This window comes from Cuculus canorus, chromosome 11 (genome assembly GCF_017976375.1).
Source record: "Cuculus canorus isolate bCucCan1 chromosome 11, bCucCan1.pri, whole genome shotgun sequence".
Lineage (NCBI taxonomy): Eukaryota > Metazoa > Chordata > Aves > Cuculiformes > Cuculidae > Cuculus > Cuculus canorus.
Genome location: NC_071411.1, coordinates 18054500 through 18069565, shown reverse-complemented (window position 1 = coordinate 18069565; position 15066 = coordinate 18054500). Strand labels below are relative to the sequence as shown.

At 43.9% G+C, this 15066-nt stretch overlaps 1 protein-coding gene across 2 annotated transcripts in view; it reads left to right on the top strand.

Moving 5' to 3' along the window:
- Nucleotides 1-15066, top strand: part of C11H3orf14 (chromosome 11 C3orf14 homolog) — a 37430-nt gene that overhangs the window by 5506 nt on the left and 16858 nt on the right. The window contains exons 4-5 of one of the 2 annotated variants that reach the window (XM_054076662.1): nt 3928-4002; nt 6726-7924. In XM_054076662.1, coding sequence (XP_053932637.1) covers nt 3928-4002; nt 6726-6869 — 219 coding nt within the window. In that variant the 3' untranslated portion in view covers nt 6870-7924. Of the gene's footprint in view, nt 1-3927; nt 4003-6725; nt 7925-15066 lie in introns of those variants that run through there. The other variant, XM_054076663.1, reaches the window with a different exon arrangement.

The window sequence follows — 15066 nt, the reverse complement described above, 5'->3', positions numbered from 1 at the left end:
TTGACCAGTGACACGAGCATGCATTTGAAAAATCTTTGTTGTTCAGGAAAGAGCAGAAAACTGTACGTCTCGTGCATTTTCTTTAAACACTTATTAAGGGTCCATGTTGTATGTGCTGTGTTTATTGAAACAAGAAGTTTTACTCTAGAAAATTAAAAGATTAATTTGTTTCACGAAAATATTTTTGTTTCTTCTCGCAGAGCCTAGTGAAGGTTTAAAACGTTCAAATTTCAGGTGGGTAGAATTCTGTTGCAGGCTCTCTTTGTATTTAAATGGAAGCTATATTTAGAGAGCGGCAGACAAGGCAGAACAGTTATCAGGGATGCCTCTGTAACAAGGAGGATTTGTCAGCTTGGACTCTGGTAAAGCTTTGCATCCTGGGCTGGCACAACCAAACCCCTCTGTACTGGGCTAAGAAAGTGTGGGTGCTTCAGTCAGAAGCAGGGAAAAGCAGATGGTTTGTTCATTTTTTCCATAGTTCACGCTTTGTTGATGTAGTAATTTTAGCCAGTGCAACTCCTGTTTTCCACATAGCATTTTATAATATATTTTTATTTCATAAACATAGTTTTTAATAAATTATTTGTGTTTTATATATGCATTCTCAGTTTACATCTACAGGCGAACATAATTAATGCGGGGTGTATTTCTGCATGCTGAAAGATTGTGGTATTGGAAATGTTAACAATAGCTCAGACATATACAGAGTGTAAATATTTTTGCAGTTAAACAGATATTTGCCATCTTCTGTCACATCCTCTAAATTGTTCCTTTCAAGTGTCAAAAATGGTGTTTGTATGGGGGAAAAAAGCAAAAACATATGTATCAAAACAAATTCTGTTGCAGGATAAAGTAGCATAAATCAGTTTAAATCTATTAATTTTATACTAGTTTTAACAGGCGTGCACTCCTGCAGATGCTGTCTGATAACAGAAGAAAACAGGAAAAAAAAAATCTCTGCCGAATAATATATGAGAGGCTTGAAAACAAGACTGATTAATGTGCCAGCTTCAGAATATTGTTCCTGATACCAGGCACTGTACATTTCACAGTTACCATGTGGAGAGTTGTTGATTTGGCCTACTCAAAAATACATGGACATGATGAAGTGTTATTTTTTTATTTGCATTTCTGCTTTTCTGCGTGTAAGCAAAATCGGTTGTTTTCAGTATGCGATCATAGCAAAAGACATGTTTCTTTCTCTGTGCAGTTGATATTTATGCACAGGAAAGCATTTCAAAAATAATTTATTTTCTAATCAGTAGGAAGCAAGGAACTAAACATTTTTTTAATTGAAATTTTAGCATTATAAGCACTTGTTCAGCATTTTAACATAATTATCAGAGTATTTTCCTTGATGTCTTTAGAGGGAAACTACAGATTAGGGAAATCTGTTTCATTTGATACTTAAATAATGTTGTATAAGAGCAGAAATTAGACCAGTATTTATAATCAAATTTATAATGTTTGTTTGTCAGTAATATTTCTTGTGTTTAGAATATGTGTTACTGTGCACCAGCTTCTAACATGAAGTAGAAAATACAGAATATGCTATATAGTAATTAGTACTGGGAAGGCAATTTAGACCAAATTTGCCTTCTTTCACAGGCGTCTAATTCTAGAATTATTGAAGTGGGACTCTGCCAGACTGATATCAATATAAATGACAGCTGAATTTGGTCCCCTAAAAGTGATGCATGTGTCACACATTCTATTTTACCTCTGGGGAAGGGTCTCGAATTGTTTTTTATTCCAATTGCTGTGGTTTTAGGGGAAGCTTTGTAAGATGCTCTCTTTTTTCAGTACTGTGACATATTAGATTTGCTGTTTTTTTCCAAAGCAGTTTACACTGCCAATGTATTTATTTTTGTATTGATGATGGGGATTTCGTTTTCATCAAAGCTTATCAGTTGTAGAGACACACAAGAAGTGCTGTCTGATCTTTCAGTAGTTCCAGTTATTTTCTAAAGCTCGCTACACCTTCCAGCAAAAATTTCTTTCACTGCCTGTCATTAAATCAGTATTCTGAATGACAATAGGCTGCACAACATACAAACTAGAGTGAGCAACGAAAAGACACATCCAATATCTAGGCTATGCCAAAGTGACCTTCTCTACTAAACATATATGCACAACTGCTGTCTCCTTTCTTGCCTGAAAGACACTTCTTTCCTAGCACCATAAACGTTCCAATGACTTCACAGAGTGTATAAAGGAATAGCTATCTTGATTGATATTCTTCCTTCCTGTGACAATTCCTACAGCAATTGGGAAGAAGGAATCAGAAAGGAGGAAAATCCTGTGGATGAATATGAATTGAACAGTACTGATTGATCCTTCTTTTCAGTGGGTTGAGAGGTACTCCAGACTTGCTCTGAGCCATAGTGGTATGAGCTTCATTTGGTGCTCTTTGTGGTGTATCTGGTCTAAGTGCATACAACAGAGAAATTCCTTACTTTAGGTTACTCAATTCTTTGTTGTCCTCTGTTATTTTGACATTATGACTCGTGTTCCCCCTTTATATTTGTCTCATTAGTCTTTTCTTGCCTGAAAAGGAGCAGCCACTCGCTACTTGGATAAATCTGAGACAGTTTGCTCTTTCTCAGACATCCTTTACCTCCCTACAAGGTTATGCACTTTGCTGTAGAAAGGGACAACAGTTGTGCTTGCATTAGGTTTGTAACTATGTACTAGAGAATTCAGTCGTGCTATAAAAGGAATTAATGACATAAAATAAGATGAACACTGTAAATTGGATGGACTGGGTGTATCTATATCACCAAACTTTATTAATCCTACTCTACTGAATCTGAGTCTCATTTTTCAAACTGATCTTAAGTCAAGCCCTGTTTGCTTATTGATGTATTCAGATTGGCTATTATTCAATAGGAGTAATCACATTTGGTCTCTCTTGCGGGTGTGCTCCTCCAGAATCTCACTATTCTTTTCAGCGGCAGTGATGGTGAATATTTGGGAAGTCCCTTTGGGGAATTTCCTCTCTCATTTAGTTTTTCTGTTGTACTCTTCACACCCGCTCTCTGCTCCCAACTCTGCCATCTGCTATACTTTCTTTCCCCCTCCACTCTGTTCAGCTTTGGCTTCTTCACACCCCACTCCCACGTCCCTTTCTGTCTCTCTTCATCTGCCCACCACTCAATCTCTTCAATGTTTGGGTATGGAACTAAGCCCATAAGAATGGGTCAGAACTTTAAAGGGGGAGGGCGGTTAGTTTGGGAGATGTTTTGGTTTGTTTGTTGCTGTTGGGTTTCCTTGTTTCTTTTTTTTTAAAAAAAAACTGTCTTTAGGCCTCTGTGAATCCAGCACGCGTCCACTGGACAAGCAGAAACCCAAATACCGATTTTTTTTTGTAAGAAAGCTCCGGGAGGTGCATTGTCATCCAAGTTTGTCTGGTGAACAGCTTGCTGCAGCTCTACATTTTTGTGCACATGTTATGCATGCATATTAGCAAGTCATCTTTGTCTTGAGGAGTAAAGATCTTGCACATAATTTGCCGAGTTACTTTACAGTTACATTAGCTAGAATCCATACTTCAGTCTTCATGCAGCACAGAGGAAACCAGTCTGTTCCCCTCAATTTTATGAAGTTTTATAGAACAGAATTTAACTGTAATTTACCCTGCTGTCCAGAGAGAATAACGTGCTTTACAGCAGAAGTCTTATGTGGGCATGAAATGTATTCCTGCATCAAAAAGGAGCAGCAAACATACTTAGAAACTGCAGGATGTTGGTCTTGCTAGCATAGGGTGGATTTCAGACTGTCTAAACAAAGATTTGAACTTTGGTGTTGTTATTTGGATGCTGTTTAACTGTAATGAGGTCATTTAATTAAATATCTTTATGTGATTATGCGTTTTCCTTTTGCTGTTCTCAGTGTCTGTTTTTAAAATGTACTTTGCCTGTGTTCTAGGATATAGAAGCAGCAGAAAAAAGGCTGCAAGAAAGAGTGTATTTACTTCCACATCCCGATACTGTTAAGTTAGAAGTAAGTCCTAGAACTCTGTCTTTTCATTTGCTGTTTACCAAATATTTTGCTTTATTTTCCCCCCTAAAGCATGTTCTTAAAGTGAAAATAATTGATTTTAAAATCCAGTGACTGGTATAGCCAAAGGCCTGTGTACTGTGTAGCAAGCTGAACCTGAATTCTGGGGCAAGGTCCCTCATTTCTGGAGCATTCTGGTGGAAATTTTTAGCATCTTTCAGATCTGTACAGACTTCTCTTTAAAAAATGAAGTCAAATATAAAAATGAATATCGCGAATATCAGAAAATTACTGTGTTAGTTATGTCAGAACTATTTAGTTTGTTTTATATGGTCATCCTATTTTCACTTTACCACAGACTGTCATCTTCACATTTCAGGGTCAACAGTTTATCAGCATGAACAGAGACATTTTCACTTCTCAGAGTTATTTTATGGCTATATGGGAGTTTATGAAAAGTGCTGCTATAGCAGGAACGCTCATTTTTTTACTTCTCAACCTGTAGTTCGTAAAACATTATTTAAAGATAAAGATTTTGAACAGCAAGTTACTCTGAAAACTGAACATTGCTCCCATACGTCGTAACAAGTTCAGTTCCCCAGTCTGCAGACTCTTTTATTGGTGTTACACAGTGATGAATGAATGATGAGACAGAAGTAGTCCTGCAACAGGAATTGTAGCACAGCTCTCCCTGATGCAAACTAAGCACCTTAACCACAAGGGCACAGAGTCAGATTCCTACTTGTGTTTCTTGCACCAGTGGTTTGTGGGTTCTTTGTTGTACGGTGCCGTGGTTTCAGCAGGCAGAGCAGCAGAAAGAGTCTGCGCTAGTTTATGTGCTCAGCCCTCGCAGAGGAAGGAAGGGCAGGGGGGTTGGTGCCACCAGCCTGCGAGCAGACCTGTATTGTACCCGAGTGTCACGCCTGCTGGGCAGGTGTTGGAATGCCTAGGCTAGCACTTAGACGAGAGGCATCACTTCTTGTTCTGGCTGCTGTTAAAAGTGTTTCTCATTTTATTTTGTACATAGCCTACCCCTGTCACGGTGACAGGATGCGCACGGAGGATGACCGTTCCGTGATTTATTTATTTATTTATTTAAATTTTTTAGAGATTTTTAGGCAAAATGGTACATTTTTTCCCTAGATACCTGTACGTCTTGAATGATGCCAGGAACGATGCCAAGCTACGGGTATTGAACCTATTTTGACTGTGTTCAGAAGTAGTTTTAGACTCCTCGAGGACTTTCATGGCACTTGTGGAGTTGTTTGGGTCAGTCTTGGACTGTATCTCCCTCTGTCCTGTGCTGGATGTTAAGCTGCTTGCAGTACGTAGACCAAAGTCCACACAAAGTGGAGAATGCAGAGCGATTGCTTATGGCTGCGGAGATGCCTATATGCTGTAGCAGCGGTTGAATTTTAGAGAGAACAGTCGCTCTTTGGAAGAGAAGATCCTATTTCAGCCTTTTTTATACTTCCAGAGAAGAGTGCTATAAATAGTGGCAAAAGAAAACTTTCTTTCATGGTACAAAATTCTTGTGCATGCTTTGTTCCAAAACACTTCTGAGCATATTTCACTCAGCCATATATGTGTCTGTATTAATATACTTTGAAAGTTATGGCTATAATGGATCCCCAGCTTGCTGAGTCGGAGTAGTTGTGTGTGTGACAGCACATATGCTTGTCAAAAAAGATTCTTTGAGTAAATCTGTTGAAGAAAATATTTTTGTAAATCTGCAAGAGCCATACTTATATCTGAGTTACATGTAAGGATCAAAATGATTAGCCAGGAATCGAACACTCTGCAGGGAGATGTTCAGTTCTGTAGTACGCTTCTATGTTATATACTTAAGCAAGTAAAGAAAAAAAGGCTCAATACATGAGTACCATAAATATTTTCTACTACAAAATTACTTTTTTTCTGAATGGAGACAAGTGTCTAAACCCACTTACGTTGGTAGGTGGGTTAAAGTGTTGGCTCACTCTTTGATCACATTATTTTGCAGAAAAAAATGATGCATGGCACTTAATTGTCTTCAAAATCCTGCAAACAACAAAGTTATCCTTAGGATTCTAACACCAAAAAATGATGAATGGTGCAGATTAAAAAAAAAGAAGTTGTTACTCAGAGGCACAGGGTAATGCAGAGAAGGGGTCAGATAATCCACGGTGGTTTTCCTAGACCACAGGATAACGCTACAGCTTTTTAAATTTTAATTTGTGATCCAAATACCAGAGCCAATTACTTCATCGGTGATTTATCACATCTAAAATTTTACTCAAATATTTCAAACTACATCACTGCAAACTTTTCTAGGATAACTAATTTAAATTGCACTTTCCATTTGTAACATTAAACAGGTTTTTTTCCCCTTCAGAACTAAATTCCAGTAACATACATACTCAAATATAACAGCTGCTTTTGGGAAAACGTATTATCATGGAAAATAATTTATTAAAGGTACTATGAGGGTCTAAACTGATCTGTTGCTTACCACAAGAGGGCACATTCAGTCACTTCACAGTTCATGCTGCAGAATGAAACCTTCCCAGGCTGGTATTTTGTATCGTACAAGAGATTTTAAATTTCATGTCTAAGTGTGTTGTTCTTTTCTGGATTACTTCACTCATAAGGCAAAGTTTAATAATGCATTGCTTATCTATATTGCTTTTGAACAGGCTGACTCAGATTTTGAAATTAAGTTTCTTTTTCTCTTATATCTTTCTCAGACTCTGTATTGGGCATCAATAAAAGAATCTCTTCCCAAGTGGGAACAGTTTCTTTTGGGAAGAGCAGAAGTTCCTATTGGTTTTAAGACAGTGAAATCTGCAAAAGAGAACATAAGCCACCCAGAAGAAAATTCACAAAAATAAACACTCTGGTTTCATTTTGGTTTGTAATTTATGGCTTAAGCAGACAAGATCATCCAGATCTGGAAACAGAATATTGTGACATTAAATTGTAATGTAAATCTTTAAAATTAATAAGAACCACATTGGATAATTTGCTTCCATTGTCGCGTTATGTACAATTCTTTATTTTCAGTCTGTACTAGGGAAGCGGTCCTCAAAGGGGCTTTTAGGATCAAAAGAGGGAAATTCTGCTGTATAGAAACCCACCAAGGCAATTGCTTTTTCAGTATGGGAAAGGTTTAGGTTATTTTTAATCCCCTGCATCTACATATAAGTGCAATAAGGAAAGACAGATTCCTGCATTATCTGTCTTCCCTGCAGTCATCTGTGCTGTGTGCCTCTTTGTGGGTGAGGGGGAGAGGAGGAATTACCGTTAGCAGGAGAGCAGGCTGTGTGCATCAGGCAGGGTAGCCTTGGTTTAGCACTAGGAGTCTGTGTAAAAACCTTTGTGAGAGCGGTTGTAGGAGCAACACCTTGAATTTCCTCACCTTGCTTCCGCTGATTCTCACCATTGCCACTTCCATTGCTTCTACACCTCACCCAGCAACCATTGCCACTTTTCTCACCCTCCTGCTGCCTTCTTCATATTCCCTCTCTAAAGGGTGGGTAAAGGCAAGAAAAGGTAAACAAATCTCTAGAGGGTTTTGCCACTTCTAGGCTGCCTTTAACGCTCTCTTCTTTACGTTCACAAAATCCGCGAGTGAGAACTTGTGCTTAGGCATGAGAAGTTTGAAAGAAGCAAACGGAAAGGTGGCTGGCAGAGGCTGTCCAAGAACCAAGTGTGTTGAGGTTATATTTTCATTCTCAGCCATTGAGCGGCTCTTTCTGACTGAGGTGCAGCATCAGTGAGTTTTGATTGTACACTGGGCTGACTGGATATGAAAATGACACTGCTCTAGTGCGATACTTTTTTAAGTATCAGATCAGTGGAACATCCTTCCATTTGTGTGACTTGGCCTGCAGAAATTTAACCTAAACAAAGGAAGCCTGGGAAAAGAAAAAATCTTTTTTTTTTTTTTTTTAAATAAGAACGTGGATTTGAAGGAATATATTGTTAAAATTTAATCTCATGTGCAACAACAAACTTCCACCCTGACCTGAAAGTAGGAGGAAAAGATGTTACTTCTGCCTGTGTCTGAAGATATGAAATTTTAGTGGTTACGGTGTTGCTTGGCTACCAGGGAACCGACCTGGGCATTTCCACGTGACAAAGATACTGCGTTTTTTTAATAGTAGGGATGTTTTAATTACTTTCATTGAAACTGAGGTACTTTTTAGCAACATTTCTCATCAATGTCCTGACTGCTTTGGAGCTGTGCACTAAAAAGCTTGTGTTCATTAAGTTAATTAAAACAGTCAAGTTATTTGCTGATGAGCTGTTGGTGGGAAGCTTATGGTCCAGTCAGAACTAGAGAACTCACTTCCAGCTGAAAACTGTTAGCACTCTGGGGAGTCCGTAAGGACCAACATCTGCAGATGCTGTTCTCAGTTTTATCAGAATTTAGATTAGCTGGAGAATCACTGACACGGTAAAATCAAAACTTCAGCTACGATGAGAAATTGTATGTTTTCGACGGAAATATTCAGAGTTCATTTAAAACTTTTCTATTGAAGTGTCCATTAAGCTGATAAGTTTTTACAGAAACTGCCATCGTAGAACTATCCTGTTGAGTGGGTGTTGGTGTTTGTAACAATAACGTTGTTTTCATAATATGTGATGGCAGATTAGCACGCTTCTCTGCAGTGTTGTTAACAGTTGTAATTAAGGAATAAACAGTAAAGGGTGTCAGTCCGATGACAATTTCATCTATAGTGTCACAATGCAAAATGTCACAAAATATTAGAACTGTTATATAACTACAAAAATATCAAATTAAGCTTTCAGCTTACAAGCAAAGAGCTTAAAAAAAAAAAACCTGGCATAGAGACTGTTGCAATTTTATACCTACTCAGTGTTCTGTCACAAAGACAACTTGGTAATATTTTCTTCTGCACAATCACAATGCTGTTCTTGGTCTGATTTAACAGGAATGTGTATGGATTTCAGAATTATAGAGCTCACATTTAAAAGGAAATAATTGGAACCAGTTGAGCCAAAAAGAAGGGAGAAGCTATTACACAGGGTGCCCAGGGTGAAGGGATGGGTGAGTTCAGTTGCTAACAAAGACCAGGATTCATCCTGTTCTTTGCATCCAAAGGGAAATCACTTAAATTTGGGCCCTTAAGTACTTCATAGACTTCAATCATGTGAGTCTGTTATCTCTTTGAACTCTGCCTAAGCACGGGCAGACAATGCAGGTGCTCACTATCTCCTTGCCCCTTCCATTTCAGTGGAAGGAAAGCCCTTGTGTGGACTTGAGGGCATGGCAACTGGCTGGGCAAGGACTTTGTAGCAAACTGTGAGCGGGTGAGGGTGGTTGCTGTGCCGTGGTTAACAGCATCAGTAGTGTGTTTCTAACGATTTTATGGTTGGGCAAAGAGATTAAGGTGAAAATGAAATTATCTCCTTTTCAAAGGAGGAAATTACTTTTATTTTCCTGCAGAGTAGCTTTAGAAGCCATAGGACAACTGGGAAACTATATAGGAACATGTCCCGAAAAGAAAAAAAAAAAAGAAAATAAATACTTAAAGCTGTGGTGTGTCTAAGTGACTGCTCTGAGAAACAGGACCCTCCTGTTGGCCTGTGGTCTGATCAGTAAATGCAGTTCATGTAACTGGGCAAGAGCAGGGACAGGGAGTGACAGGGATGGAGAAGGAGGTGAGGGAGCAGGGCACGGAGGGGCAGGGCAGGGGCAAGGAGGGATGGAGTGGGGCAGGGAGGCAGAGAGCAGGGCAGGGTGGCACAAAGCAGGGCAGGGAGGCGCACACACAGCAGGGTACCAGAGCGAGCGTTGCCTCTTGTGGCACAGACCGCGGGCGAGGCTGGCAGGAACATCATTATACGGTACCTCCTGTTACACTGTGATTTGTTGAGCGCACAGTTTCATTTACCATGGCTGAGCTAGCTCACCACTTGCCTTTCCATAGACAGAAATTTGAGAAAGCAAATGTGAAATTGAAATGTGATTAAAAAAAATCCAAATTTTAAAAAAATGCCCCAAAGTGATTGATACCAATACACTTTAATGTTATCTTTAAATGTGATATGGAATGGGTAGTCTTCACCAAGGCAAGGCTATTACTTCAAACATATAGATTCTGTCCCAAGCTTTTATACATCTAGAAATATAAAATACATAGTTTATATGTATTACATTATATATAGCGCTCTCTTATGTAATTTCCTACCCATCCTTAGTGAATGTTGATTTTTTTTCTCTCAGAACATAACCTGTTACTCTGTGCTTCTCACCCTTTCGTGCTAAAATGTATGTCTACATAAGCTGCAATGGTCCTAAGAGCCTGTTGCTTCTTGTGCTTGTCTGGTGGGTGGGGGAAAGCAATTGAGAGAAGAGCGGTAAGGAAAACCAAAGGGTTTGCCTGTTTGTAAGTTATCTCTGATTATCTGATAAGATGAAATAATTAATTATCCTTTTGTAGGCTTATGCACGATGAGTAACCACAGTACTAACCCAGGAGCACAGCCTGTTCACCCATCCTGTCACCTCTACTGTCGTATTCCCGAGCTTTTTTCCTTTCTCAGTTTTTCTGGCTGTGGGGGCAGCAGCAGAAGGCATGTTAGTTTTCTCTAGGATAAGAAATCTTTTACTTCTCAGAATCTTTCTCAAGCCTATTAATTTCGTTTGAGAGTACATATGAAATAATAGGGTTGAGAGGTGTGATATTTGACACTTAGCACGGTATTCTCTTGATTGTACCATTACACAGAAGTTGGGAGCTAGATTTTAGTCTGAGTTTCTATTTCTTAATTTCTGGGTTTTTTCCATTCGCATAGAGCCGGTCAGGGATGGAGATGCTCAGTTTGAGCTGGTTGGTACAGCAAAATAGTAAAACCAAATTTGAAATGGAATGTACTTTTAGAGGTTACATCTCAAAGAAAACATTATTAACTCCATAACGGTAATTTTCATAATATTTTAATAGCTGTGCTCAGATACAACCTGACCTTAACTATCACCCCAAATGCAAGCTGTTTTAACATATTTGTAACGCTAAGGTCTTCATTACTGTAATATTCTGTTTGCTCAAAGATTGTGTTAGAGTTGAAATAAAGCTTCGATCCTGTAGTCGCTGCCTCTTGGATTTCCATATCGTATTGTGTGCCCGAGCTGGATGTCCCCTGGTGCCCGCTGTCACCAAGCGTGCGGACAGCAGGTGTACCAGGGATAAATGCTTCCTTTAGGTGTAGTGGTGATTTTCCTGAGACACGGGTCTGAAATACTGATCTGCTGAGTGAACAGTGGAGTTCCACAAGTTTACTGCTGAAAAAAAGATCCAAACGTATGACTCCCAGATCGATTTTTTGCTCTCTTCGCGTTCTTTCCCAGTAACTGCGTGCTAAATTACTGTAGATCCGCGGGTACTGGGGAGGTAGGGATGGAGATACCCAAACCCTTGCAAAGGAAATGGGTGGGAAAACCCGGTTCTTCGGTGCATCCTCCTGCCGTTCGCGGCTCTTTGTCTTTGCCGTAAATAGGCGGATTCGGTTTGGGAATTTGCTGTCCGTTTAGACCAGCGTTTGGACGCTCCCGGAGCTGTGCCCGCCGGGTGTGCGGTCCCCGGTTGTACCTTTTGCCTTTGAGTCCCTTCGCATCCGTGTGTTTCTAACGCACCCGGGGAGGCAGTCGGTCGCTGCTGCTCTCGAACCAAAGGCTTACCGGGCAGCACCCCCGGGGGAGCCGGCATTCGCATCCCCCTCCCCAAGCAGATTCCAGCTGCCGCAAGATCATTTTGCAAATATATCTTACATTAATAAAAAGAAAACATCGCCGTCTTGTCAGTAAATTACAGTCTCCCTGACTAATGACACGGCTTGAAGCCGCCGTAAATTAGCGGTGTCGGGGCGCGCGGTTTTGGTTTCCAGGCGTGCATTCCTTTACCCGTGGGGTCTGTCGGTGTTGACTAAGACTCACGGTGCTCAGGACGAGCCGGAGGATCCCCTGCCCACGGCACCCGCCCGCCCGCAGCTTTGTTAAGCGCGGTCTAAGCCGGGCGGCTGCGCTCGCCGCCGCTCCGAGCCGAGCCGAGCCCGAGCCGGGCGGCTGGGGCAGGGGCATCGCCCCCGGGGGGCGAGACAGGGGGCTCGGGAAGGTGGGAACGGGTCCGCTCTGGAATAACGGCGCCAGGATCTCGGGCTCCTTGGACACGGTCCTAAGAATCGTACCGGTAGAAACCGCATCCCTGAACCCCGAGGGGAAAGGTGTGTGCATGGGACCGAAGTGTCGCATCCCCCCGACACCGGAACGGTGCTCGGAGCGGGCTCAGACAACCGCAGCCGCTCCACGCTCTTTCTGTTTATTAAGTTTGCGGGCGCGCTTGGCTTTTTCCTCTATAATCAGCTTGCTTTTGCTGGATTCATTCAGTGATGCGATAATCCAATGTTGGTGATATCTCAATTCATTAACATAATGAATCAGAGGGAAGAGGCTGATTACAAATCAGAAAGCTTCTATTTATGTGAAAGATCTTGGCAAGTGACAGCAAGCGAGGGAGACAGCAGAAGGAGGGTCAGACAGGTAGCGGGACTGCGGGAAGGCGATCGCAAGGCGCTCCCTGCGCGGCTTCCCAGGACAAGCGAGACCATCGCGGCGAGGGGCTGGGCAAACATTCCTAATTCCGTGGGGCCTCGGGCTTCCACGGGGTCTGGGCGCGGGTTTTGCTGGGCTCACGGCGTTGCGCCCTTCCCCGTGGTGTCGGGGCAGCGCCCGCCCAGGCACCGCTGCTGCCCCGTCTATGGGTCGCGCACAGGGGGACACGGGGTAGCTCCGAAAGGCTCGGTGAGGAGCCGGGAGAGGCGGAAGCGGGTCCGGCCAGGTGCCCCATCAGCTGGAAGTTCCCCCCGCCCCAGTTCCTCATCAGCCTCCTGATGCAAATATTTATAGGGGAAAAAAAAATCAAGTCCTGGGTTGTTTCGGGTTTCTAAACTCTGGGGCCAGCCCCTGTCTCTGCGCCCCGTTCTGTCCCCGCTCGGGACAAGGCGTTTCCGTGACTAAAGACGCTCGTCCCTGAGCCCCCGCAGAGCGGATCCGTGCGGGGAGCCCCGGTGCTTCGGCTGCCGGTACCCGTGGCCAGGGGCTCGCTGCGGGCCGGCAGAGCGGAGGGCTCTAAACGCACACACACCCCACCTCTTTTCTTTTTCTAATTGAGGGCACGTGTTGCTTGTGATTTAATCAATTAAGCAATTGCAAGCGATAGATGAGATAAATACAAATAAGGCGAGCCTGCAGCTCTGGCCCAGGCCGCGAGAGCAGCCTGAGAGCGGGGTGGAAAGTTGGGAAGAAGAGCGTTTACGAGCTTTTCCTCCGCTTTAAGCGTCTGTGCTCGTGGGGTCAGTACTGGCTCAGGCGCTGCCCAGAGAGCGGCGGGACGGCTGCAGGCGAGTGGTTCTAAGGTAAAACTGGCCGTAGTTCGAGGTAAAAGTGGCCGTGGTGCGGGACCTGCCGGCAAGAGCCCTCGGAGAGGATGGGCTCGCCCCTCTGCCTGTCCGGCCCTACCCAGCCCCTCGCCGTTCCACCGCCTGCGGCTCTGCCCGGGCCCGAGCGCGGCCGGGGAGCCGGTGTTCGTCACCGGTGCTGGCCGAGGGGCGATGGTGTAATGATCCAGAACCCTCCGTGCCGCCTTCCTTCGGCTCTCGGGGAGTGCCCGAGGTGCAAAACTGGAGAGGGTGGTGTGCACGGGGTGCAAACCCGGGGAGAGAGGCGTTAGGGAGAGGCAGGGGCCGCGCCGTCGGGGCTGGGAGCGTCGCTGCCCTTGGGGCTCTCTCCGTCCTCGCCGCCCTGCCACGACGGCCCCTGCCGCTTCCTAACGGGGTGGCGAAGTTCCTCCGGAGGGAGACCCTGGTGGGCAACAGGCGGGCCGGCACGGCTGGAAAGAGTGGAAGCGCTGCCGGGAGCGGGAGGAGGGCACCAGGGCATCCGCGGGGACCTTGCGCGTCGAGGAAAGCGCGCAGCAATTTAGCCGCGGTGTTGACTTAAGCGGAAGCGCTAAGCCATTCCTAAAGCTAAGTCAATACAGACCTAAGCCAAAATTGTTATTAACTAGCTCTAATCTGATTTAAGGGCCTCCGAGCAAGCCGTGTCTACACGAGGGGAGGGGAGGCGCGGTGGTGCCGGTGCTCCGGGACAGCCTCTCCAAACCGCTCCCGGCTCGGCTGGAACGGGGTGCCCTTTCCCGGAGCGGCGGGGGTGAAACTGGGCTGTGTTTGCCCACCCTGGCCGCAGTGGGGCTGCTGAGCCCCTCGGCCGTGCCAGTGCCGATGCCACTGAAGCTTTTCCCCGTCCCAGTGGGGCAGTTGATCCCTCCACTCCACCCCCACCCCCAGTGGGGGCCGTTCTTTTCTTCCCCACCAGCTTTGAGCAGCCCTGTTTCAGATTGGCCTTTTTATGTTTGATATAAAGAATAGTTGTTGGCCAATTCCATCTTTTCATCGCTGCTCTCCAGGCCCGGGTCCAAGCGGCTTGTCAGATGCTCATTAACTCCCCCTTTGGCTCTTTCCAGTGTGTCTCCTAAGCTCATTGTGCCAAGAACTAGCGCTTCTTTCTCTTTACATGGCTCCCTTTCTCTGCTCCATCAGGGAGACAAATTACTTTCCAAAAGGGATCGCCAGGGATGGTTTAATGAGAATTTCTCTAGGGCTAGCCGTGGAAATCAATGTAGTTAACATTCGGTGCACTTAATTGGACTTTTCTCTTCTGCCTCCTTCAAAAAAACTCTGAAGCTATCCTGTTAATCTCTCATTTGTAATCAATTGTGTTGACTAAACAAAAGTCTAGGTCGTCCTTTCTTCCTGTCCCAGACAATCCTTTGTTGCCTCTAAATGCCTCATTCTTGAGTGCTCCTGGTCGTGTAGATGGGTCCGATTGTTGGCAGTTCATTATTGCGCTTTTGTCCATTTAATCTCCCTCGCTGTGTTTTGCATGTGCATGCCTTAATGAGCTCCGTTGGCAATTAACATGTTTCTAGCAGCAAACTGGTTGCTCAGACGTTTGGAGAGCGGAGTGCAGGGAAAAGGGCAACGCAGCTGCCTTTGGGTTGTTCG